Genomic DNA, 25387 nt, shown 5'->3' on the forward strand with positions numbered 1-25387 from the left:
CCCCCATGATTAAGAAGTTTCTATAATGTATGTTCAAAGAAAGTCCTGTTGACAGGGCCTACCCACTTAGTGATAAAGAGCCACACTATTGTGTCTCATTCCATTCTCATTGGAACATCACAACAAAGTGTGCCAAAAGCTGGGTTGGTCTGAATTCGGTGTGTGGAGATGGCACGGATTCATTTCTCGAAGCATTGGTTGATATGTAAGGTTTATTTGTGTGTGTTTTTGCTGCCACAGGTTGGCCCAGCACACATTTCCACTATATATATAAGATGTACAGAGAGATATTTTCTTCAACATGGAATGTAAATCAGCTCATCACTTCTGGGCTGCCATACGACCGATACTCATGCTTCATACTTCTTTCTACACAGAGCTGTTCTCCATTCAGGAAAAATAAATAATTGTGTCCAATGTTCCTGATATATCCCGATGATGGAGGGCGGATGGCATATAACAATGTGATGTGCAGGCCAGATAATTCTTTTGAGTATACAGGCATAGAAACATGTGCGTTAGCCATCTCTGTTGGGTGAGTTCTGCAGGAGTTTGATTTAATTGCTTTGTAGGAAAGCTAAGCACACCCTTATTATTTTAGCTGAATTTAATACTCTAGAAATTTGCTGTTCTTCCTGTCACTGTAAAGAAAATCCCATGAAATATAAAACCCCTGATTTAAGGCTTATGAGGTTTTATATGTAGCTCTTTGTATTACCTGTGACCTTTTTTTCTTTAAAATGTGCCTTCTCCACTTTTTTCCCTGTGTAGACAAAGAAGTGAGAAATAAAGTACAGTATAAGAAGCTGAAAATCAAAATACGCAATGCACATTGTTGATTCTTTTTTCGGGAGGGGGGGAGGAATTTGCACATCTGCAATATAACGACCGTTTAAAGAAATCGAGCCCTTACCTTCTTTTTCCTTCAAAGGCGTCTCTTTTTTCTTGGCTGGGGAGATTTCCAAGGCATAATGATTAAACCTTAGTAGCCTTGAATATTTGCACACTTTAGTTTTAAAAGCACCTGAAGGACATGTCTGCTGTGTCGCTCCATCAGCAGTAGCAAGAGCGAATGTGACCAGCAGTGGCCTAGTTACTATATTTGCACCATTCTGTGCCGCTCTATGGACTTCCATTGAGCCATATCTCAAAACCTTCTGGAATACACATATGCTCTTTTTCAGGCTTCTGAGAACAGAGTCAATCATCTGTGTCTTCACACAAGGAGGCAGACTGAAATTAACAAAGGTGCAGTGCTGCAGGCACTTTCGCCATTCCCTGCTGAGAACAGCAGCAATTATCTGGCAGTCTGCCTTGGTTCATCCCCCCCCCCCCACCTGATCTGGCTCACTTTAATACAGATTGGTTGAGTGTCTTCTACAGCACAAACCATCTGCTAAACTTCAAGCTGGGCTGCCAATAATCAGACCAACCCAGATCAAACTCCTAAGGACCTGGCGTGCCCAATCCTATGCAGAAGCAAATCCCACTGATTTCAATAGGACTTGCTCCCAATAAGTCTCGAGTTACAGTTGCAGCAACTGTGAATGAATAAAATAAACTGACAGTTTCAGCCAAATCCTTTGATAAGGCAAGTCTAATCAGTTTTCATGGACCTCAGTGGATATGGCAGTTTTTATGAGCTAAAGATCTAGAAATGCTAGGCTCTGTTAAGTCAAACGGTGAACCTGTTCTTATTGCTCAATATCTAAGGGGGGGGGGGGATGATGTTTACCTGCTACTGTGATTTCAGCTGATGGTTCTTCAAGGAAGGTATGCATGAGTATATGGAAATAAGAATAAAAAATTAGAAAAAGAGGAAGGAAATAAGCGGAAGATCTTGATAATTGGATACGATGACACTTTTGTTAACATGTGCATGAGCTATTAATTTGACACTGGGCACACGACTTTCCTGGGTCCATGCATAAAAATATCACATTTTAAAGGTAAGCACTACAACCCTGTGGGGTGTCGCTACCATGCACAAGCACATGTTTGGATTCAAGTCTATGTAATTTGGGAAATGCAAATCTTTAATAATGGGCCATCACAATCCTTTTCAGACTCAAAACACTTAAGTCAGACGTTATTCTCCCATGATATAATGAAGCATTGTTTCTGCTTTGGTACATATTCTGGTTTCATTGTGAACCTTCCATCTCTATTACCTTTGAGATCACTGGAAAGAAACAAAACCCAGCACTACCTTGTTCAAATACTTCTTCCAAAACAATCTTGGCATCAATAATGACATTTCTATGATAATGAGATAATCACTGTTTCATTAGAAAAACATTGTCTCCTATTTTAGGCATCAAGTCACAACAGAACTTCTTTTAAAGCAATCAGCATGCATTAACAATTATTTTAATGTGAATAAAGCTTCTGATGTTGCAAAATTATCAACTCGTGCCACAGGCAATTAATTAAAGATAAATGGAAATAGGATGAATTAGTAATTATTTTTTTAAAAATACAGTGCTAATTAATTTCCTTGATTGCTATTATTATCTATGTGTAGATAATTTAGGGTTTCCTTTAAGTGCAAATATATTTGCATGATCTAGCACAAAGATTACAAAGAGGTTATAAATCCATAGTTAATTAACTTGATATATTTTGAAATCCTGTGCTACAACAGTCTGTTGTTATACCAAGAGATTTGGAATAGTCACTGCATTGATAGATTTGGTTGTATAAATATTTTTGAAGTTTCACCCTTTCACTTCCCAGTGAGATGCTCAGCAAATCTTTAGTTAGATTGAGCCAGTAAAAAATGTTGGTTGTCATATCAGTAAACTAAAACTACATGAACACACTCTCTGTGTGTTTCCTAGGATAAGGCAGAACAAAGTATGCATTTTGTGGCAATTCTGCTAAAGTCTTTAAAACAAACATTCATAAGGATCGCTGCCACCTGCTGGCTCCATTGGGAATAGCACAGCAAGGCTTTGCCAGAAAATTTTCACCAGTCATTCTGTTTTCTGTTTTTTGTTTTGCAGCAAAGTGCTATCTGACCACAGTAATTCTCTAATGGATACACACTGTTTCTAACCCACTGGGCAGTCTGCATAAATCATAAAAAGGTATACCTACCAAGAACAGCAGCAGCAGCTCATATTCTCTCACGTAATCTATCCAAAACCCCGTTTAATTACATTTAGATTGCAGTGTGGCCAATTCTTCCTATTTTACTTAATATTGCTTTCCGCAAAGCAGTGAATCATTATACATATTTCATGGACTTTCATCGATGGGAATTGAATCAGGAGTTCTAAATCTAATCTAATGCTGTAGGCCGTGTTATTGCATTTAAATCTCACCCTTCCTCCAAGGAGATGGGAAATTTCTCATTTTACCCTCATGTCAAATCTGTGAGGGAGGTTGGGCTGTGAAGTGGTCAGTGCCCAAGGTTAGTGTTCTTCATGGGCAAGTGGGGCTTTAACTCGAGATCTCTTTATTTTTAAAAAGGCATATGTATAAAACACCTCCTTATAAGTGCAAAAAGTGCAAAATATTCTTCTGCATGCAAATTGCATTTACAGCACAATCCTATGCATGCCTGCTCAGAAGCAGAACTCAGTGAGCCTTCCTTCTGAGCAGAAATGCATAGGATGTGCCATAAACTTGGGAGGTTGGATTCTTTTTACTGCTAGTAGCATTTGCTAAGTTAAGTTCTACAATTACTACTACTACTACTACTACTACTACTACTACTACTACTAGCCCACCCTTTACACTATGCTTCCAGGGTGGGTTACAACAACACAATGCTAATATTAAAACACAATTTTAGTATTACACAATATTAAAACCAGTTTTAAGCAACCCAATATTACAGAAATAAGGTGGGTCCTAAAAATATCAAGATGTTCTTGCCAGAGAAATGAGGGTAGGGAGAGGCGTTTTTGCCAAGTTCCCTTTCCTTTTGCAGCTCCTAGTGTCACTCTCCACACTGTCCTGAATAGTAACCCCAGTATCTGGAACAGATGTGGGGGCTGCAGGGGGAGGGAGGTAATCAGTGAAATTGCTCCCCCCCCATTTCACCTGTGGAATCCCTCTGCTAGATCAGAATCTTTTGCACTTATTATTATTATTATTATTATTATTATTATTATTAAATTTGTAAACCACCCAATACCTGCAGGTCTCAGCAGTAGCATAATTAGCACAACTATTTCAGAGGACTGAATGAAGAAAAACAGAGAATGGCTCTGTTACCATGCATGCAAAGTTAGTTTTCTATTGTTATAAATGTACTATGGCACATACTTTTAGTTTCTTTAGGCTTGGCTGGAAAGAAAAAGAAGAAAGAAGCATATGAGAACGGAATGAAGTGAGAGAGCTAATGCTGAGGTATAGGCCTTGGTTTGAACATACCGCACTGTGTATATTCTTGACATACATATTAGAATGTGGCGGTACCCTTTAGAAGCATAATTTTAGTGTGATATTTTAATTATTTATTATTATTATTATTTTTATTATTATTGTTTAAATAATAATTAAAATATCAAACTAAACAGTTCCAATAGCAAAAGGACTTTTAGCTGGGCAACAGAACTTTGTCCTTCCTCACTTGCCACCACATCTGGTCCTCCCTCAAGCCTCCAGAACAGATTTGGTTTTTTTGGGTGGTGGTGGTGTGGCAGCAGCGAGCTTGTGAGGAGAGGAGGGGGTTGGGAAGTTAAAACTCATTGTGCTAGTGGAATTGTTTAGATGGATACCACACATTATATTTATGATGGAAACAATCACTACGGTTGCTCAGATCCCTGTGTAATTCTGTAGCACCCTGCTTGTGGTTAACACTTAGCTGGAATGAAATATTCAACGCAGCAATAGAGAAATTAAAATAGTAATTTATTTGTCAGACAAATAAATGAGAGGCACAGTGGTATATGGTTACCAAGCTCTGGCCTGGCCTCCTGCCATTCTGGCCAGCACTTATATTTCCTTAATCCAGCCCCCTTGCTCCTCCTGTGGCTGCCTCTGTCCAATCAGCCTGGTTGAAATTCCTATTGGCTGTTTGCTAGAACCAATCACAAAAGATACACCCATTTCCCTTCCCTTTTATGGGAAACAAAAAGCTATATATTCTTCTATCTATAAATGACAAATAAGTAGTAATATATCTTACACTTGTCTCAACAAGGAACCTTAATTACCAGCTCACCTCTTGCCCTCCTTGCCCTATTGCCCTCCAAAACAGATGGTTAATCTTAAATTTTTATCTTAAAGAGATGTCAAGGATCTTGAGTTCACATCATCATTGAAAGATCTCCTTCTTTTGGAGGTCTTTAAACAAAGGCCTGACAACCATATGTGTGCTCTAATGATGTTTCCTGCTTGGCAGGGGGGCTGGGCTGATGGCTGACTTAATTTCAGGATAGTTACAACTCTTACAACTATATGAAATAAGAATCCATCATTTCTTAAATCCTTTGCATAATTACATTTAAGCCAATATATTTCATACATTATCATAGGTAGCTTTTTAGAAGAATAAACCTTCTCAAAGTAAAAAGGAAGGTTTACAGCCTCAAAATAAAAATAAAAAGAAGCCTCTTCTTCTGTTTACACCCCTCCTTCTCCAGCCAAGCCAGTTGCTTTTTCCCATTTGCTCTTGACCTTTTAACCTTAGGAAAATATGGCTCAAGTTTAATGGGAGGCACATGATTTTATTTTACTATTTAACCACTCTTACAGCTTAATTGTACTTTGCAACATGCAAGGTCAGTGTCCTCGCTCTCAGGCTGTAATTCCCTTTTTACGACTTTGAGAATTGTTTTCTGCTATAAATCAGGGGGCCCCCTTGTCCAGGAGGATAAACATTGCCAAGGTTCTTAGGCAGCTGGTCTTCTGCCTGGCATAAACATTTGAAAATCTTTAAGCTCATTTTAAAATACAGGCCCTGATCAAAAATATAAGCTTTGATCAAAAATATAAGCTTTGATAAAAATGCAGGCTATGATTAGATGCCTCAATTCACCTGATTTTTCTGTCCCATTGGAGTCCACCTATACAACATTCCAGAGCATCTCTTGAACCCTCCAGAGCATCCTTTGTCTATGTGTGCAAGGGAAGCAGCCAGAAAAGGACTGCTGTGCAAGTAGAGTTCTGCTCAGTATTCTCTGGATCTAACCAGACACATCTTTTGTCACTCAGTGGGGTTAACCCATTCTGCTACAACTAACTAAAGGAGTTGTTGTTGAGAACCTGACCAGAGTAGGGCTGTGACTAGCTGGGCTTCCTCTAGCAGCCACGTATATCCTTTAAGCTCTAACACTTAAAGTTTAAAGGGCCAATGAAGGTTTCTGATCATGTTAAGGCCCTACAAATGGACCCATTATTTTTCCATCACCCCAACTCCTAACTGTAACAGAAAGGAATAGCATGGGGGGGGGGCTATCAAAGCAGTCTGGATGTATTTTAGGTGGGAGCTTGTTTCTAACGAAACTGGAATGTGTCCTGTTTCAGGAGAATACTCTTAATATTTTGCATAGGTCAAATACAATTAGCATTTTTGGTATCGTATATACCACGTGTAATGATATGAGTCAAATGTGTAAGAGGGAATGTTGAATTCGTGGACCGTACTTTCATATGTGGTGAGACTTTGTAAAGGTGTCCAAAAATTGGTCTGAAGTATATATCAGAATATTCAGAATTACTGGGTGGATGATACAGATCTTTTCAAATAATCTGACAATCTTTCCAGGGTGTTACTCAAAGATTTGACTGTGTTTGTGCTCATATCCTCTAGGCTTTGAAACATTGTTTCTTTGGCTGTTCTGAGAACTTCTTGTCTGACAACAGATGATGTATAGAATTGCTGGGAAAACTTACCCATCAGCACTGTCTTTCCAAAAGACTAATCAAGCCAAATGCTTTGTATTCAACATGACACCTCTCTACCTGGTAAAAATCTGCCAATCCTTTTGGAAATACTTGTTTTGCTCACTCCTGTCTGACTTTCATCAGAAGAGTTTTTTCTTTTGATCTCCTAACCAATTTCTGTTGGGTTTAGTATTCTTTCCCTTGTTCCCTTCCCTTGTTTCATTGTTTAATTATGTATCAATCGTTTTAAAGATATATGGTAAAAAGAGTTTAAAAAGAGTTTGAATATAGAATGATCACCAAACAATCTTAGGTAACTGGTAAACATTCTCTATGGAGGTCATTACTGATTTGATTAGAGATGGGAAAGCAGAAGAAGCTGTTTGCTTGCTTGCTTGTTTTTTTGGCATACATTTATGTTGAACAGGAATAATGCCAGGTGCCCAAGGACATATTAGTTTGCTGGATTAGTCAGCTCTCCTTCCTGCTTTGCCAAGTGACTGTGCAACTATTACAATTTTCTTGTTTGTTTCTGTGTATCAAATGGCACTATTTGGAATGGATAGGCACTGAAAATAGACTATACATTAGGTGTGGAGGAGAATTTTGTTTGGTTTGCATTTCAAGCAAACCAATTTAATTCACACCTCCCAGACTAAGGGGACATAATTATCCTTCTGATTTCACACTAGAAAGATTATGGGAATATTTCACTGTTGATCATTCCACCAGCACAAGCATATTTACCCGCCAGATGGAATAATCTACTCCTATCCTCCCCCCATGCACTGTACTGTGAGTCGCCCCCCCCCCTTGAACTGATAGGGACACACACTGTGTGTAGGATAAGAAGAGGGGGAATAAGTCCCATTGCACTAGCAGCACTCATTGTGCTGGCTCCCACTAAACAACTGTTAAGTTGAATCTCTGCCGATGCAGGTAAGGATAAAATACATTTAGTGATGCATAATTTGGGATAAAATACACATTTAAATAAAAATGTCTCCACTTTTTTTTAAAGTAATAGATCAACAGGAGTTACAAATGAGCAGGAATGAAACTGAGATGGAATCTACACACATATATAAAAAGCACTGTGAAAATGCTTTTTTTAAAAAAAGTTTTGAAAAATACATTCAATTTGGCATAGCTCACTGTCACCATCTAGTGTCACATTTGTATATTGCACTTTACAACACATTTAAAATGTTTTATTTGCAGCTGAGACCTAACATGGACTGGAAATCCTTCCGTGCTTATACATACCTGGTTTTACTTGAGGAACTTCTTTTTCATGCTTAAGGCTTTCTTGTTCTACAAGACGGAAGCAGCATAAAATAAACAAGGACCAATTTGTCAAATAACCCCTGTCATGTGTCATGAAGAGGCATCACAGGATAACTGCATGTCCCATCCCCAAATGAGCATGTATTGCTATGCTCATGTATAGAACTTCCCTATGCAGACTGTCCATCCCAATGTGTTGATGTCTAGGGATGAGCCCAGCACCAGGCAAGACACGGCAATCTTAAGATTCATGCAAGAAGGGGGCTTCTTTCTATTCTACTTCCTCTGAAACTAGATAGGACCCATTCAGGCACCAAAAAGACAATATTGTACTGTAGAAAAACACAAATACGAACATTAAGAAATGCTAAAATATTTTCAAATATAAATTTATGTATCCCTACACTACTCCTACCCAAAGTCAGTGGAATAACAGAGGAGGTTACATTACAGAAGGCGGGGGAGGGAAACACAGCATAACTTCTATAATCCAGATGTACATTCCAGAAACAGTTTACTAAAAGAAAAAAGGCAACTACTTCATACAAGAATTAGCGAAAGCTTATTTCTGTAAATGGAGCCCATCTTTCTATCTTAATGGGAGTACAGACTTCAAATACTTCTGTTAATCACCTTAATAGGGTAAAATAAACTTGTTAATTTTCCTTTAAACTCCAAAGCCCCAAGAACTGTAATGCATAAACAGTGGACCCCCAACCATGGTTATGATCCAGAGAACAAGGAATTGTATAATGGAAGCAACTGGGCTTCCATTTGTGTGATAATTAAACTTCACATTACTCAAGGGAGATTTAAAGTGAATTGGTTCTGAGGAATCATAATGGATTGCCAATTAGGAATGGCATAGAAGTACTTTTTTATCAGAATGAATCTAGTTAATAAGGACCAGTGGAAGATAGATAATGCTGCTTAAGTCCAAGCAACCATCAGCTGCTACTATAGAGAGAGCATGTTTATATGGCAAGGCCATAATATCATACAAGAATGGTTTGAAAACACATGTGTTAATAGCAAATAGATTTTTCCTACATACTTGCTTTCAAATACAGGTTTGCTTTCAAATTATCACTCAAATGTATTTGCAATTCTAGTGTTTTCGATATCATTTTAAAAAATGCAGCGATTCAGATTCTGTCATGGTAAGATTTTCAAACAGAAAGAGGAGGGGAGTTATTTGAGCTGCCTTAAGAGAAGGATAAAAAATAGATCGATTTGTCAGCTCCAATTCATGATACAGTGGCAGAAAGACCCTTGTAGCCCTGAGAGAAGAGGAACACCAGGGAGGTGGACAGCGTCATTTCATATTTAGGATTGAATTTTTGAAAAGTGTTGCATGGGTTTTCTGAAAGCACCAAAAAGCTCTTTGTCTATTATTGTGCTGTGGAAACCAGGAAATGTTATTGACGGGAGGCAAAATCTCTATTCCAGCACCAGGACAGCATAGTTCTGGGTCCTTTTCTGGAGCAGGCCAGAGGAAGAAGGGCTTTTTGTATCCTGCAGATTGCAGACCACTCTGCCCCAGGATGCCCCTATTTTTTTATTATTTCATTTTATAAAGTATATAAAACAGAGCACATATAACAATGGATGAAAATTAAAAGTTGAGAAACAAAACTGCAAAACAGGCACATAGAATGCACATGAGTTAATATAACAAAGTCCAAGCAAAAACTATCAGTGTTATCAGATCATCAGGTATGGCTCCAGATTTACCAGGCTTGTGACGAAGACAGTATTGAAAATGATGATTCTGCTGCACATGTCAAATAACACATTCCTTAAAGCTGCTCTGGAGTGCCGGGGGAAACCCAGAGCAATTTTGTGGGGAGAGTACAGGCAATAAAATCCACTGGAATTTGAAAGAAGGCTTGGCATAAGAAAAAACTAACAACCTCTTGCTTTAATATTCAAAGGAAGGGGCTCATCTATATAAAAAACATAAAGCAAGTGCCTTGTTTTAAGGCGCATGACATTAGCACAAATAAACTACAAAAACATACATTGACTTCTCTTTAAACTAAAACTGAAAGTCAATGTGTTGGGGAGAAGGTGTTTTCTATTTCCCCCCAGATTCCTTTCTTTAATTCCTTATTGAGCTCCTTTTGTTCTCTAACACACTTGCCAGCTGATTGTAAGAACTGCATGCTGCAAACTGTGCACTCAGCTCCATTGCACAGCTGCATAACTCCAACTGACAAGGCAGTTTGGATAGAGTCAAAAATATGAGGAAGCCACTGTTTTACATATTGCAGCTCTTGTCACACATCAGCTGAATCCTCAGTGGATTTAGATTTACCTGACAATTTTAATAGTGGATAGAAGAGACAGCACTAGCATATACGGTAATACCAGGGGCAAAATGAGGCAAAGCAGCAGCAGAGGTTCAAAACTATTGCTTAGCACACGAGGAATCTGCAAGGAGTAGCAGCATTTATTTTATTGATTTTATATCCTGCCCACATCACAAGTAATCACAAGTCACAGTGATTATGTTGTTGGACCCAAAGCATGGTGCTAGGGGGAGAACAAGAGGACTAAGAAAATGGACTAAAAATGGCCACAACTGTATTGTTTATAGGTTGTGCATTACTTTGGCCAAGGATCCAGACACTGAACACTCTGATAAGTGAGCCTGAATGCCGGGAAATGCTAGTGGGAGCAAGGTGAGATCATGGCCACTCAAAGGCGGGCAGATACCATGGATATTGCATTCCCAAAACCAGGATTAGGGTTACTAATATGGAACATTTTCATTGACCAAACAATGGCATCTATGACCAGTATGTATAAGCTAAACAAGCTATAAGTTAGGGCCCCACTCTCTTGGCCCCCCAAAAAACAACAACAACAAAAAACAACAACACTGGATGTACATTTCCAAAATATAAGATAAAAAACAAATAAATAAAATAAAACCTACATATAGTAACAGTGTTTTGTGTTGAATAGGCTCCTATGATGTAAGTAATGGGCCCCACCTGCTAGCCTGCTCCCTAACATATCACTGGTTTGCTCATTTATATATATAGAGTGCTTACATAAAATATGTATTTTATGATAAAATACATATTTTGTTATGTGCAAATGGCTTTAGATACCTATTAGGTCAATAAATTACCATATAGCATATATTCAACACAAAAAACTGTGACAATTTGTTGTTGACAAAGGACAGCTGGACATATAAAGGGCCCCATTACCTTCAGTAGCTTAGGGCCTCATCAAACCTAAATCCGGCCCTGTCTATGACAACTGTTCATTCTTTTTTTTTTTTTTTAAATTCTGCTATGCAGTTTAGCAACTTACTTGCTGGTTTGTGTTCCACTTTCTTGCCTAGAAAAATACAAAGACAACAGTGAGCTACATTCATTCATAAAAATAAAGACTGCAGATGAAACTCATTTGAGCTCTGTAGCTTTACACTGCAATAAGAACACACACCAGGGGAGCATTTGGGAGACATGGTATAGCCCTGTTTCCATGGTGCCACATTGCTGTTGGAATTCCTTTCCCTCTCAAGTATGACGGATATTTGGTGCCAGCAAAATACTTCTTTGCCCAGGCCCTGTACAATATGTACAGATATATGTGAAGTGACAATTGTCTGTCTGTTGCATTGTTAATATTATATCTTTTATGCTTTGGTTTTAAATGTTATATTTTAATTTATAGGGTGTTATGCACCCTCCAGACTGTACATAGAAGGGCCTACTTTGGTGATTTTATGGCATGGGCACGTATGTAGCGGCAGAAGTGTGCTTATTAACACAATGCCTTTTTCCTACAATTGTGTGGGACTGACCCATGCCAAATGCATTCTAGAGCTCTAAATCCTATCTCAGTTGATAGAGTGCAAATGGTGTCTCATGCTCTTAGCATATCACTACACAGAAACAGCACAAATGGTTGGTTGTGTGCACAGTTGGACAGATAAGTCTTTGTCAGCTCTGCCTTTGTTCATTCATAAATCCACCACGACTCATTTCTACATTAACCTGCATGGTTTATTTATGTTACAAAGGCACAATAAATAAATAAATACACATGTAGATGTGTATTTTTGATTGTATCTTTTTACAAAGTGCACAGCAACAAACATATTTTCTCTCAATATGGTCTTTTAGCTGACAACTATATCTCAAAATTCTGAAAAGGGCACATTAGCACATTAATCTGGGAGGTGCAGATCAGGCTAGTTCTTATCAGAATTCACAAATAAGTAATTCCCCAAGCATCCCAAGTAAAATGCCAACCACACTGAAATGGTTGGAGAATAAACAGGCATGGCTTAAGGATGAATTGATCCTTTTGCAACATGCAGCATCATCCTATTACTTTATCAGAATGCCAGAAAGATATTAATATAAACAGCACCTTCCCCTCCCACCCATGGACGAATGATTGGGATACAGGATGAAAATCTTTCAGCCAAGTGAACCATAAATTAGTAAGGCTAAAAACAGAACATATTTTTGGTAACTTGTCAGTTACTAAATCTGTCTGTCGTTTAACAGAATGAATGCCTGTGTCTGTTGCACTTGTGTTCATGGCTGATGCATGCAGTGAAAGAAAGGATTTGTTAAGACACAGAATAGCAGCTATTCTAGAATGGGAGTGGGGAACCTCAGGCCCAGTGAGTAATTGTGGCCCTCCAAGCCTCTCCATGGGGGTCATCAGGACGTTTCCCAGGTCACACCACTTTCCCCAGACCTACTTCACACCCTCCTTGAGTGTTTTTGCCTGGCTGTGGTGTGCCCTCAGGTAATGCTTCTTACTTGCCTGAATGGAGGATTGACCGGGCTGTGTGTATAGGAACTAGCCTACAGCACAAAGCTAAAACCCACAAATTAACTGCTCTGCCCATTGTTGCTTCTGGCTCTGCCACTTAATGGTATGTGGCCTCCAGAACATTTTCCATAAGGGTATGCAGGCCTTCAGCTAAAAAGCCTCCCCACCCCTGCTCTAGAACCATTATTTTTATTCATAAGAACCTAAGGAGAAGCTGCAAGATCAGGCCAGATGCCTCTCTAGGCCAGCATCCCATTCTCCCAGTGACCAACCAGAACGTGACATAATGGGCTACACAGCTTTTCAGATATATTTGGTTGCTGGTGCAGTTTAAAGAAAACGGCTTAATTTATTAATAAATTCTTTTTAGTTGTGCAATGCCCTCTGTCAGTTACCATGGCTTCATCAATTCATCATTATTTCTAAACTGAGACAATCAGCCAACATTTCCCCCTCCCTTCATCTTGGCCTTTACAACATGATCCACAAAACCAATTAAGAGCGTGCCAAAATAACTGAAAATGAAGTAAGACACATGTCGGTATACTTTTGAAAAGTATCCATCCAAAACATATAGCTACTAGATGAAGATAACTTTGTTGCAATCATTTCAATGGTCAACAAAAATTAACACAGCTGTTGGTGTCTGGATTATTTATAGCAACAAGGAAAAAGACTTTACAGGGCACGAAAGGGTTTGTCTCTTGATACTACAATAGTTTTACATGCATTATGTCTATAAGTTGTATCTTATTATCGCAATGGCCACTGCTTAAACCAGAGGTAGCCAAATGGTGTGTTCCAAGTATTGTTGGGCTGAAATTCCCATTATACTTGCCCATTGGCCATTTACTGGGGCTGGTGGGAGATAGCAGGCAACATTTGGAGGGTACCACAATAGCTATCCCTGTTTTAAACAATACAGTTGGATTTGGATAAGCTGCATTATTATAATGCAAATATGACTGAATAAAAATATACAACTGAACAAAAGTATTTTGAATGCTGGTGTCGCTCCACTGAAAATGTCAGGCCCAATTACAAACTTGTGAAAAGTTGTATCTATACAAACAACATGCACATCTAATTATAATATTGCTCTTGTTTATGCAAACATTATCATGGATGAGATTCTGTTGAGATACTTTTGCTTTCAAAATTATTCTGCCACTTGGAAAATAAGCTCAATGACCCTACTGGGGGAAAAAACTGCATGGCCAATTTGTGCATTGCACTGATACCACAGTATTTTAAAATGCCATACTGGTTGACAGCTAAGCAAAATGACATGAGTTTGTGAGCTGACATTATGGTAATACATTTGCATGACACACAACATGCAGCAATGCCAGGTCACCCACCGTTACATTTTTATTTTGGATAATAGAGGCTCACAAAATTGCTGCTGAGATGTTGAAGGTCTCCCATTAGAGAAATTAAGAACTGTTAGATATATTGACATTTTCAAATTGAGATTATGCCCTTCAAATTGACCAATGCAATGGTTTATCTAGAGGAATAATTCAGTCTGTAGAAAACACAAATGCTTTCTGTTAAATACAAAAGTATCCCATTACCTGTTTTAGGTAGACTGACTTCCTTTTTTATGCCAGGTTCTGAGGTAAAAGAGAAACAATTTGTTTAAAAGTCATAACTGCTTGCCATAATTCATTTTACTGTGCTCATTATTTCTTGGCTTCCTATATGTGATACTGGTTTTATATTGAGAAATTATCTTTAATTGTTAAGCATATTCAATATAAATGTTGAAACAAGCAGCTCAGCTCATAAATCACACAATGAATTGAATCTTCACCCCCCCCCCCAATTATGGAAAGAGATTTGATAAGGTGAGGAATAAGCACCATAGTATCTATTTTATTGTTGGGTGCCTACATGCTATGTAACATTGCCTTGGATTTCCAGTTGCCCCTCCATTAGCAGAAGTGCTTCTCACATTCACCAGTGAAACCAGGGGGAGGCAATTTTTGCTGTTCTGGAAAGTCCCCCAGCCCTGATTTTTTGGAAGGCACGGGGGGAAAGGGAAGTTAGCAAAAAATATAAGTTGTGTGGGAGGGCAACCCCAACTTTTCCACAAGTTCCGCACTTGGGAAGTTAGGGTTAGGGATGTCAAAGATAGAAATAGGAGCAGGAATCACCAGCCAATGTTCACTTATTCGTCCAATGTCTAGAATTGAAATCAATACATTTGTTATTACCACTTTCAGGCTACAAAGCTTGTTGCTTTCAGTTCACACACATTATGTAACTGATTACTTCTCCCCCCCCCCCCCACTGAAGTTGCACTAGGTTTCCTTTGCATTAAAATGAATGGGATGGAATAACATAATGAGAATGTAGGTAACCCATGGTAGCTACCCCATGTCAACAGAAAGGGAAGCAGTTTTCCCAACCTTACCTTTCTGTAAAAAGGTAAAGGTAAAGGACTCCTGACAATTAAATCCAGTCACAAACGACTCTCGGGTTGTGGTGCTCATCTTGTTTTACTGGCTGAGGGAGCTGACGTTTGTCCACAGACAGTTTTTCTGGGTCATGTGGCCAGCATGACTAAGCTGCTTCTGTTGAACCAGAGCAGCACATGAATCTTTATAGTCACCAGAGCTATTCTTTCTTTTTGCAAGGCCCTTTTTAGACCCTATTTTGTAGGATCTGTGTGGTATGTCACTTATTATTGTTTTTTTTTAAAAGAGAGGTCTAATAAAGCACAGCACTGCACACAAGATGCTTGCAGCCAATTTACACATAGGGGTTATGTTTTTCTGACAAAATGTCAGTGTTCTGTCACAGACATTCAACATCACGGTGCACATTCAGTTTACTCTGGAAAATACTGCGTTCATATTATATAAATTCCAGCAGATAAAAATGACTGAGAGCTGGTTCATTGAAATCCCTTGTGTGGCACAAAATGGTTTGAAAAGATGCTTGCATGTGCCATTGTGTAAACAAGTTCATGTGTGAGTTGGACCTATTTGCTCAGTATCTTTGAATTTCTCCATCCTACAAGGATCACAGATCTTGGACAAATTGTGCATATGTTCATAGGCATGAATGCTTGACTCACAAATGTGACATAATTTGTGAAGTGCCAGGTATAGATATTTCCAAGGCCCAGATATTTCCATCTATTAGTAAGACCTTCCCTTCCCAAGCTAAATGTCTCAACCTAATTCCATTGAACTGAAAAGGGGAAGTCAACAATTCGTCTCCAGATCATATTTCAAACTGAGCCAGAGAAGAATTTGGGGGGCATGTAAACATCACCACTACTTTGGAGTGGGCTATAAGCAGGGGATCTCACCTAATAACATCAGTACTGAAAAGACAATATAATAAGAAGCTAACTTTTTGAACCCTCCTCACCACCATATGCTTACATTCTGGAAGGAAAAGCTTTATTTAAGTTGACAGAAAAGGAGTGTTAAAACATGGATCTGAGTGGGATTTTGCTTAACATATAACATAGCATGATAGTTGCATTTCTGAGAAACTAGGGTCTTCCTTCATTTTTGCTGCCTCTGGAAAAAAAATCCAATTTTCTTAGTTTACAAATATGGAAATGTTATGGTTTAATTAGGTGCACTCTCTGCACCCTGGGAAATAATATACATTCCAGCTTAGCATAAAATGCTTTAGCTGTTGCAGAATGGGTGCAACGGTGCTTCTGCTGGATTAGAATATAGCTAAAGTTGACCATGAAAGTAAAAATTGAAATATACTCCAACATCCACCATTTTTTCAATAATGGAGTCACGGTAGCAGCTCTATAGTCAAAGTGGGTGGGCTTTTCAGTCATTTTGGAACCTGAACATTCTGTTCATCATAAAGTCAAAACAAGTTCATCTTATGATAGATGTTTCGTTTGTGTGCCTTTAGTTTCTACAGCGAAAGCCCATTATGTAGTCCTAAAGTTTGTGGAGAGGAAGACAACTGAGGTTGATGTGTGGCTGAATGGAGTCTAAGTTGTAAGTGAGCATGCCTTGTGTTTAGTGCTTAAAAGACACAGAAAATGTGGCCTGGTGCCCTGTAACCAATAAACACATTCTACAGTTACACATACTGTGCTCACTTACAACTTAGCTGACATGCAGTTCAGTTATACCTTTCCTTCGTTTTTATCGACTAGAGTAAAACATCCTTAAACTTTTGATAATTTCTCTGCTTTCCGTTGTGTGTGAATTTGTATATGTCTTAACTATCAGCAACAAAAGTCATTCTAATCTTAGAATAGTTCTGGTAAATAAATGAATAACACGTTTGCAGCTATCAATTCTCCATGAAAGAACTCATGAACTTAAAAAAGTATGGAACTTTACAAATAGCACCTTTCTCTTTGGCAGCAACTGGAGGCTTCACTTTTTCTTTTGCAGCATCTAGGGGAAAAACAATCATTAATCCTGTGCTTACAAAATGTTTCTGTGAATAGTTCTAAGTGTTCAGTTTTCAAACTTGCATTGTGAAGTTTTACAGCTTCAGAGATCAACAAGCTCAGCTGTACTTATGAGATGATTATAATAACAGTCAATTTGTGTGCCCTGAATATTTCATTTGATGTAGCAAAATAATCTGGCCACATGAAGTGCCAATTTTCAGTAATTCCTCCCACTAATGGCTTTCCAAGCATCATAACTATCCTTGGAGGCTCAGGAAAGAGATTGGGTCGAGGAAGAAGACTTAAGATCTTTAATGTATACCATTTCCCAATTCCCATGGGGTTCTGGAGTTTTCAGGGGGTTTTTTGTTTTACAGCATCTGTGAAGAACTACATTTAGCAAGTGTTAGTCAAACCCAGCCCAATACTGAATCTATGTAAAACAATGTGAAATATTTTGTGATTGAAACAAAAGGACATTGAAGGATCCAGAAGCTCAAAGCGAATGGAAATGGATAAATGAGATACTAAACTGAGTATTTTGAAAATTGTAATCAATTAACTTCGTAGTGTAAAAACTAAACATTATTGGTCCATGAAAGCAAGGAGCTTCCTGTTATGGAAGGAGAATTGCATTTGTGGAAGGGGCCTTTCCATTCAAATCAATTCAATTCTCCTTCCACTTCTGTCTGTCTGTCTGTCTTACCCCATCCTCCACGTGTTGACTTAAGGACTTGCCATAACTGTGCTAATGCAGACTAAATACGTACTGAACACAATTTAAAAATATGGGTCTCCATGCCTTCCTTAAAGTCCATTCATGTCTCTCAGTGTTTTAGGTTGGAATTCTATATTTTGCTTGGTAAAGGCTAGAGTTTTGTATTTTCTACGTAATTACAGGGTGCACCTATTGTATTGTTTTATTTTGCAGCAGCTGTCTTCAATGCAATTTAACCAAAGCTGGCACTGAATTTTGGCATTTAAAAATTGCCATGACCTTGACACTGCAATTATTTTAGCAATTGAATAAATAGCATGTGGTTCAAATCTTGCTAAATGTCATTTCCTGTTGGTGTTGAACCACTGACCTTTCACATGCCGAGATCAGTGATGCTTTGGTAGGAATAGATTGGGACTGATGTGTCGGAAGACGCAAAATCGTTTTGGGACTTCCTGAATATCACTTGGTTGGAGTCAAAGAATGCTGTAGCTTATAGCAGCCCTAATTGCATCCGATTATAATCTGCTTGACCTGATATGGTATTTTAAATGCAAGCCTTCTTAAAGGCAATGAATAGGCAAATGTCAAGACAGATGAGCTTCCCTATATAAACTAAATGTACAAATGATCATATTCCTTGTTATCTCACATCCTATTGATACGTGCAAATACAAGACTAGTTATGCTGGGTCAAGGCCAAATATTTATTTAGTAGCCTTGGCAGCTTTGAATGGGACAAACAAATGAAAAGCTGTAGAAATTTTCTACCCATGAAACTAACTGTAACATGTGTAGAGGGAAGCCACAAATATATCTTAAGGTGAGAAGAACTGATATGACATAAGTTCTACTTATGAGTTGGAATGGAGAAGAAATTTGATTCAGTATACATTTAAAGCAAAATCTATCAAATTCACACTTTCTAAAACACAAACTAAAACACAGCTATCCATTGAAGATCACACTTAACTGAAATTTATGATGCAGCTCTCCAACCAACCAATGTTTACAAAAATACATATATTAGGGGAAAGTGTGCATACAAATGAGGATATTAGTGAAAATAGCATACAAATATACATTATATTAGGGGGAAATCCTTTAAAAAATGAGTACATTAGCCAGAGATGCACATGAAATATGTTTATTGGGAGAAATCCATACCAGTATGCTGATGAATTTTCATGAGGAATTTTTAAATCAAGAAATTGCAGATTGCTACAAAATGTGAAGAACTGAATTTAAGACTGGAAAAATGAGAAACTGAAATAAAGGAAATTGACAGATCCTAATGCATGAGTATAATATAAGATTGGGAGATTGCAAGGTAAGTGTCTCTTAGCGGTGAGCCTGGTGACACAGGGATTTTAGATTAGAATGGGAAAATGGAAGTCAAGGATATCTGGTCTTTTAACAGACTTGGGTATTTAAATGGTTAGAGTGAGTGTTTTTTAGCCTCTGCCTTTATGAAGTCCTGAAGGCATGTCGGTCTCAATCACACCTTCACACCAACCCATATGCTGCTGTTTGACTCCATTTATGTTATATTTGGTTTAAACTGTATTTAGACCTCTCACACATGTGCAGAAATGTGCAGAAATGCTTACACTTAATTTGTGCAGAAATGCTTATATTTAATTTGGCTTAGTCAATTTTGCGTGAGCTATTTTTCAATTATAGTTTTGATTGCAATCATTCTGACTTACATCTTTGTTTTCGATTGCATGGCATTACCTTTGTCTTTCAATGCTGGATGATGCTTTATTTCTTTTTCTTTGGCATCTTCTGAAAAAAACAACCCACCACCAAACAATTTTAAACCAACAATAGACTTGTTAAAATGTGTGTAAATACATACTGACCAAATGACAAGTAATTTAAGTGGGAATGAATCATTATGAGTGGGATCCAAATTGGCTGTTCTGCAAAGAGCTCTTTCTGAAAAGTTCATTCTGTTTACAAAAAGCTCAGAGATCCAGCGGAAGTTCCCTGCTGGTCAAAGGAGGAGAGAATCTTGACAAGTATCTCTTCCTCCTGCTGCCCACTTGCACCACCCCAATGCTGCTCTGAAGAGTACCCCAACCTTCTGGAGTAGCTTTTCAGGGGACAAAGGGGGGTGCAGGGGAAAGGAGGTATCGGTGCAAATTGCCTCCCTAGCCCTTTCCTCCAGTGCAAGTAGACCTTGCTTCTTCATTTAAAAACATAAAAAGGTAATACACCCAGAAGCCCAATAAAACAGTGAAGATGTCCAATTAGGCAGTTTCTGGAGAATTAGGTAGTTTCTGGAGAAGGTTCCATCTTAGGGAAGGTGATTTCTGTTGGATTCTCTGCTGCCCCATCTTGCCACCTCCCATGTTGTTCTGGAAGGGCTACAGGGAAGCAGGAGTCAACAACAACAACAAAAAAAATCACCCTCCCTCTTCAATAGGCACATCCCATGAACAGCATTCCGGTAATGAGAATTCCAGATCCAAGCTAAATATCTTAAGAGGGCCTACTTAATATTGGGTTGTGACCATTAGCAAAGGTGGTACATCTGAATTTTGATTGTAATTTTTTTTAAAAAAATATTCCTATGATTTTCCTTGATGTAAAAAATCCTCAGCTCTCATATACCATGCACACTGATCCTAAACACATCCTCTTCCAAGATTTCAAATGAGCTAGTTTTTACTGAGGGTTTTATGATTTTTCTTCTGTCCTCATGAATAATAACATTTAAGTAGAGCTTCCCAATTTATTTCTGGAAACTGCAATATTAAAAATCATGGACTAACTTAGCTTATCAATTCAGAAATTTTCTTACAACCGCCAACAGGAAATATGCACTGCCATTACTAGGAAAAGCTTTATGGCAATTATTTCAAAGAAAGTCATGCTGATTACTTGATTTTAGGAGATCAAACAATTTTGGAGCCTGACTCATTACTGATGTTACCTTAAATCCCAAGTGATCTGATAAACCAGAAAATCATGCCAGAAATATTTCAGAAGCTAATGTTGTTTGCAGCAGTAATTTAGCATTTGTGATGCTGTCTTACATGTGCAATACAAATGTGGCTGAGGAACTGGAAATAAGTGATTATGGCTAGCTCAAAAAGAGTTTATTTCAGTAATGAAATATATGACTTACTTTTTACATATATATATATATATATATATATGCTTTCGTAGATTTTCACGGGTACAGGAATGCAGGTTTTGGTGTCCTCGGGTGTCTTCCCGTGTAAAAGTTGGGGTGTCTAGGCGACGTTTCGACGAGGTCTCACTCGTCATCTTCAGGCTGGTGCTTTCGGCTTCTTGTTACTAGTAACAAGAAGCCGAAAGCACCAGCCTGAAGATGACGAGTGAGACCTCGTCGAAACGTCGCCTAGACACCCCAACTTTTACACGGGAAGACACCCGAGGACACCAAAACCTGCATATATATATATATATATATAGTCTTTGCTTGATTACATCAGACTACATATATTGCCAGCAAACCTTGCTGAAGCTAACAATTTGAACTATATTTCACTTAAAATTGAAGTACTATGATTTAGGCACAAATCTAAGCACATTTTCTTGGAAGCAAGCACCACTGAAATAATTGTAAATTAGGTAAATCTTTTTAGGACAAGATAAAATAGGAGATACATTTAATCAGTGCTTTTTTCTGAGGGGACACATACCCCTAAATATTTTGTGAATCTAATTTTAGTCTCATTGAGGGGCAGTATTTCAATATGAATAGGAAAACTAGAGTACCCCTAAACATTTTTTTTAGAAAAAAAGCACTGCATTTAATTATCACACATGGAACATCACTCCCCTCATAACTTTTATGGAAAATAAAAATCTAATTATCTGAAGTTTGCTCCTCCTGCAGGACAGGATATAGATATATGTTTATTTATATGCTCCTTTATATGGTGTTTTATATTTTGACTTGTATCTATCTGTCTATCTGAACATACTAGGTGAGATTCACCTAACAAGCCTTGTCACCACAAACCCTGTGCAAGGCCTTCTGCTTGCACAATGGAGTTCCCCTTTCTCCTCCCTCCGTGCCCTTCTCACCCCTGAAATTGGCTCAATGGGGTTGGGAGAATTCCCAGAACATCATGCAGGGGGAGGAGAGGGGGAAGAGTTCCATCTGGCAAGCTGCAACATTTGCAATGATGAGATGTTCACCATAACATGACGTTGAATTATATATTTTTTCCACCTACCAATCTAACCAGCAAATCTATCTATCTACACTAGTACCTCAGGTTAAGTACTTAATTCGTTCCGGAGGTCCGTTCTTAACCTGAAACTGTTCTTAACCTGAAGCACCACTTTAGCTAATGGGGCCTCCTGCTGCTGCTACGCTGCCGGAGCACGATTTCTGTTCTCATCCTGAAGCAAAGTTCTTAACCCGAGGTAATATTTCTGGGTTAGCAGAGTCTGTAACCTGAAGCGTATGTAACCCGAGGTACCACTGTATCTATCATCTATCTATCTATCTATCTATCTATCTATCTATCTACTCATATGAAGTTGTGACCCAGATATTACAAGAGACAAGAAATATGAGATGGTTTTTTCATATTGTGTCTCTTTGCAGACATAAAGCTCCTCGATTCCATGGAAGATTCCATCGGCGGAAAAGGAGGAGGAGAATTTTGATGATTTCCCCTTCTGTCTGCACACACACCCTGCACTCCCAAATCTGTTCAAGAGGTTTGTGGAACAGTGTGGAGATTGCTCAGGAGACGGAAGGAGAATATGTGAATTTGCAAAAGTTACATCCTTACTTTTTGGCATATAGACTGCCTCCCCCATACCAAACAGGAAATTTATGGAATAAAATTAGTGCAATGTGGTTTTTCTAATTGTGATGATTATTATTAAAAATCACAATTACAACTATCACACTGCACTTTTGAAATATTGTTGAATTTACCTCATAATACGTGCTTTTTGTGTTGTGGGTTAGCAAAGTGAGCAATTGTGTTATGAATAACTATGCTTTTCGCAAGGCATACTGCATTTACTTGTTGTGCTTCAATTCATGCCTTATTTCTTGTTTCAGTAATGTTCAAGATGAAACATTTGTTGAAACAAAAGAGTTTTTGAACATAATAATAATCCTGTGTTATTCTGTGGTTCGTTCAAAGAATGTGTTTACGCTGATCTTGCTGTTTCTTAAAAGGTAGAAAATGTGAACAAATAGTATATACAGGAAATGTTATTGCATAAGTGATATACAAGAGTCATAGACAATGTCATATGGCTTACTTGATTCCTTTGGTTTTGGTTTCTCTGCAAAAAGGAAAAAAAAGTAACAATCCCTCAATTCCCTTCAAATTACTAAGGCTTATACGGTAATTTATTGTCAGTTTAGGGTTAAGAATAATCTGTTTAGAAATGTTGCATTTGCAGAATAATTTAGTTGCTTCATACTGTTTACTTGCTCACCAACACATAGCAAAAGCTCTTGAGCTTCTATTTCTTTCAATCAGATCTGACTAATTCCTTAACGCAGTGTCAGCCCCAAGAATCATCATTGGACTGAAACGATGACAGTTGAGTATGATGGATTTCTAACGTTACCCAATGGCATTTCTCTCGGATGAAATGAAAGACCAAATATTTTTCACATAATATTTTATTTCTGTTATTGGTGGTTCATTTCACATAACCAATGTTGAAAGGAAAAGGTCACCATTATGGATGGGACAATTATTTGAATCAGAGACGCTAAACAAGGAGAGAGCCCTGCTCTGCTTGAATGCAGGTGGTCCCCTTTTGAGGCAAACACAGTCCGCCCCCCCACTGAACTTGTCTGGATATAAATTGGGACTTGTGACCTGCTTCAACAAACATTTGCAGCTGAATTATTCAGAAAATAAATTCTACAAATTAGATTAGTTAAAATAACTAGGGCCAGAAATGTGGACCATGTCACAGGTAAATAGAATAGTATGGCCACTTCTCCATGTACAAAAATGTGGACAACAGCACCCACAGGTTTGTATAAAATTTGGAAATGCTGATTTATATGTATAGGTGCACATTTAGAAATAATTACCAGTACATAATGGTAGTTTCATTAGCAGTTTCATAGTGGGGAAGACTGCATAGTGTGGCTGCTTAGCCTGCTGTGCCAACTGCTGGTGAGGCTCTTTAATGATCGCTGTGTCCGCTTCTCAGGAGTGGTGCCCACCCTGTGGAACGCCCTCCCATCAGCCATCAAGGAAATAAAGAACTATCTGACTTTCAGAAGACATCTGAAGACAGCCCTGTTTAGGGAAGTTTTTAACGCTTGATGTTTTATCCTGTTTTAATATTCTGTTGGGAGTCACCCAGAGTGGCTGGAGAAACTCAGTCGGATGGGTGGGGTATAAATAAATTATTATTATTATTATTATTATTATTATTATTATTATTATTATGTGGATTTAGAACAGGCACCCATCAAATAGAGGACTGTCTTCTGTGAGGTAGGACACCCCAAACTGAAGATGCCTGAATGGGTTAATTCCAGTCACTGCAGAAATATGATTAGTGACACAGAAACTGAATTTCATCAGAAACTTGATCCAGAATTATCGGTCAAGAAAGAATACTAATAGCTAGAGAGACAAAATCAAGATGGTCTACTTTTTGAATGTGATTTTATTTTTAATCACTATGGTGCTCTCTTTAGATAACATCAGCTCCACTGAGTTTCTCCTTACCTTTCTCTACCACCTTCAACGGCCTATCTTCTTTCTTTTCATGTACCGCTGCAAAACAAAGATAAGGCTTTTGTAACACTTCCAGTCTCAGGAAGAGTGGCTCATGCAAGCTTTCTCAAAGCACTGAAAACACTGCTGCTTATTTGAAAGCAACTGACATTATCCTGATATTGATCTAATCTACCTTTCTAATAAATGTTATAAAACTGTAGAGTTACTTTTTTTTGCCTTCCGATAAATCTGCAGGAAGAATGAAGCCTTGCACAGTTGCAAAATGAATCATGGAAAAGTCAGCTTCCTATTTTACCATTATAAATGCTGGTATAAAAACATAGGAAGCTGGCTTATGCCGAATGAGACCACAGGCTCACTGGTTCATGAACGTCTACAATGGTTGGCCATAGTTGTCAAGGGTTCCAATCAGCTTTACCTGGCCATGCTAGGGAGAAAAGCCAGGACCCAGCTGCACCCCATACTGGTTGAAGGGAGCAAAGCAGCAATAAATCACAAAGAGTTGAAGTTAACTCTTTGTACTGCGCTGACCTCATCACCATCTTATCCTTGCTCCTCTACCGCCCATACCCTGCTATCTAGTCTGCTACTGATTCATCTGCTTGAGCATGGATT

The 25387-nt window shown here is 38.3% G+C and overlaps 1 protein-coding gene across 1 annotated transcript in view; it reads right to left on the minus strand.

Moving 5' to 3' along the window:
- The window catches only part of TRDN (triadin), a 175433-nt gene that overhangs the window by 14017 nt on the left and 136029 nt on the right, over window positions 1-25387 (minus strand). The window contains exons 28-38 of the mRNA XM_083731766.1: window positions 24761-24808; window positions 23319-23342; window positions 19788-19838; window positions 17286-17333; window positions 14517-14555; window positions 11458-11484; window positions 8110-8157; window positions 4276-4296; window positions 1736-1762; window positions 914-949; window positions 719-763 (exon numbers count right to left, since the gene is read on the minus strand). Coding sequence (XP_083587892.1) covers window positions 719-763; window positions 914-949; window positions 1736-1762; window positions 4276-4296; window positions 8110-8157; window positions 11458-11484; window positions 14517-14555; window positions 17286-17333; window positions 19788-19838; window positions 23319-23342; window positions 24761-24808 — 414 coding nt within the window. The remainder of the gene's footprint in view (window positions 1-718; window positions 764-913; window positions 950-1735; window positions 1763-4275; window positions 4297-8109; window positions 8158-11457; window positions 11485-14516; window positions 14556-17285; window positions 17334-19787; window positions 19839-23318; window positions 23343-24760; window positions 24809-25387) is intronic.

Source organism: Podarcis gaigeae (genome assembly GCF_964106915.1).
Source record: "Podarcis gaigeae genome assembly, chromosome: 3".
Taxonomy (NCBI): domain Eukaryota; kingdom Metazoa; phylum Chordata; class Lepidosauria; order Squamata; family Lacertidae; genus Podarcis; species Podarcis gaigeae.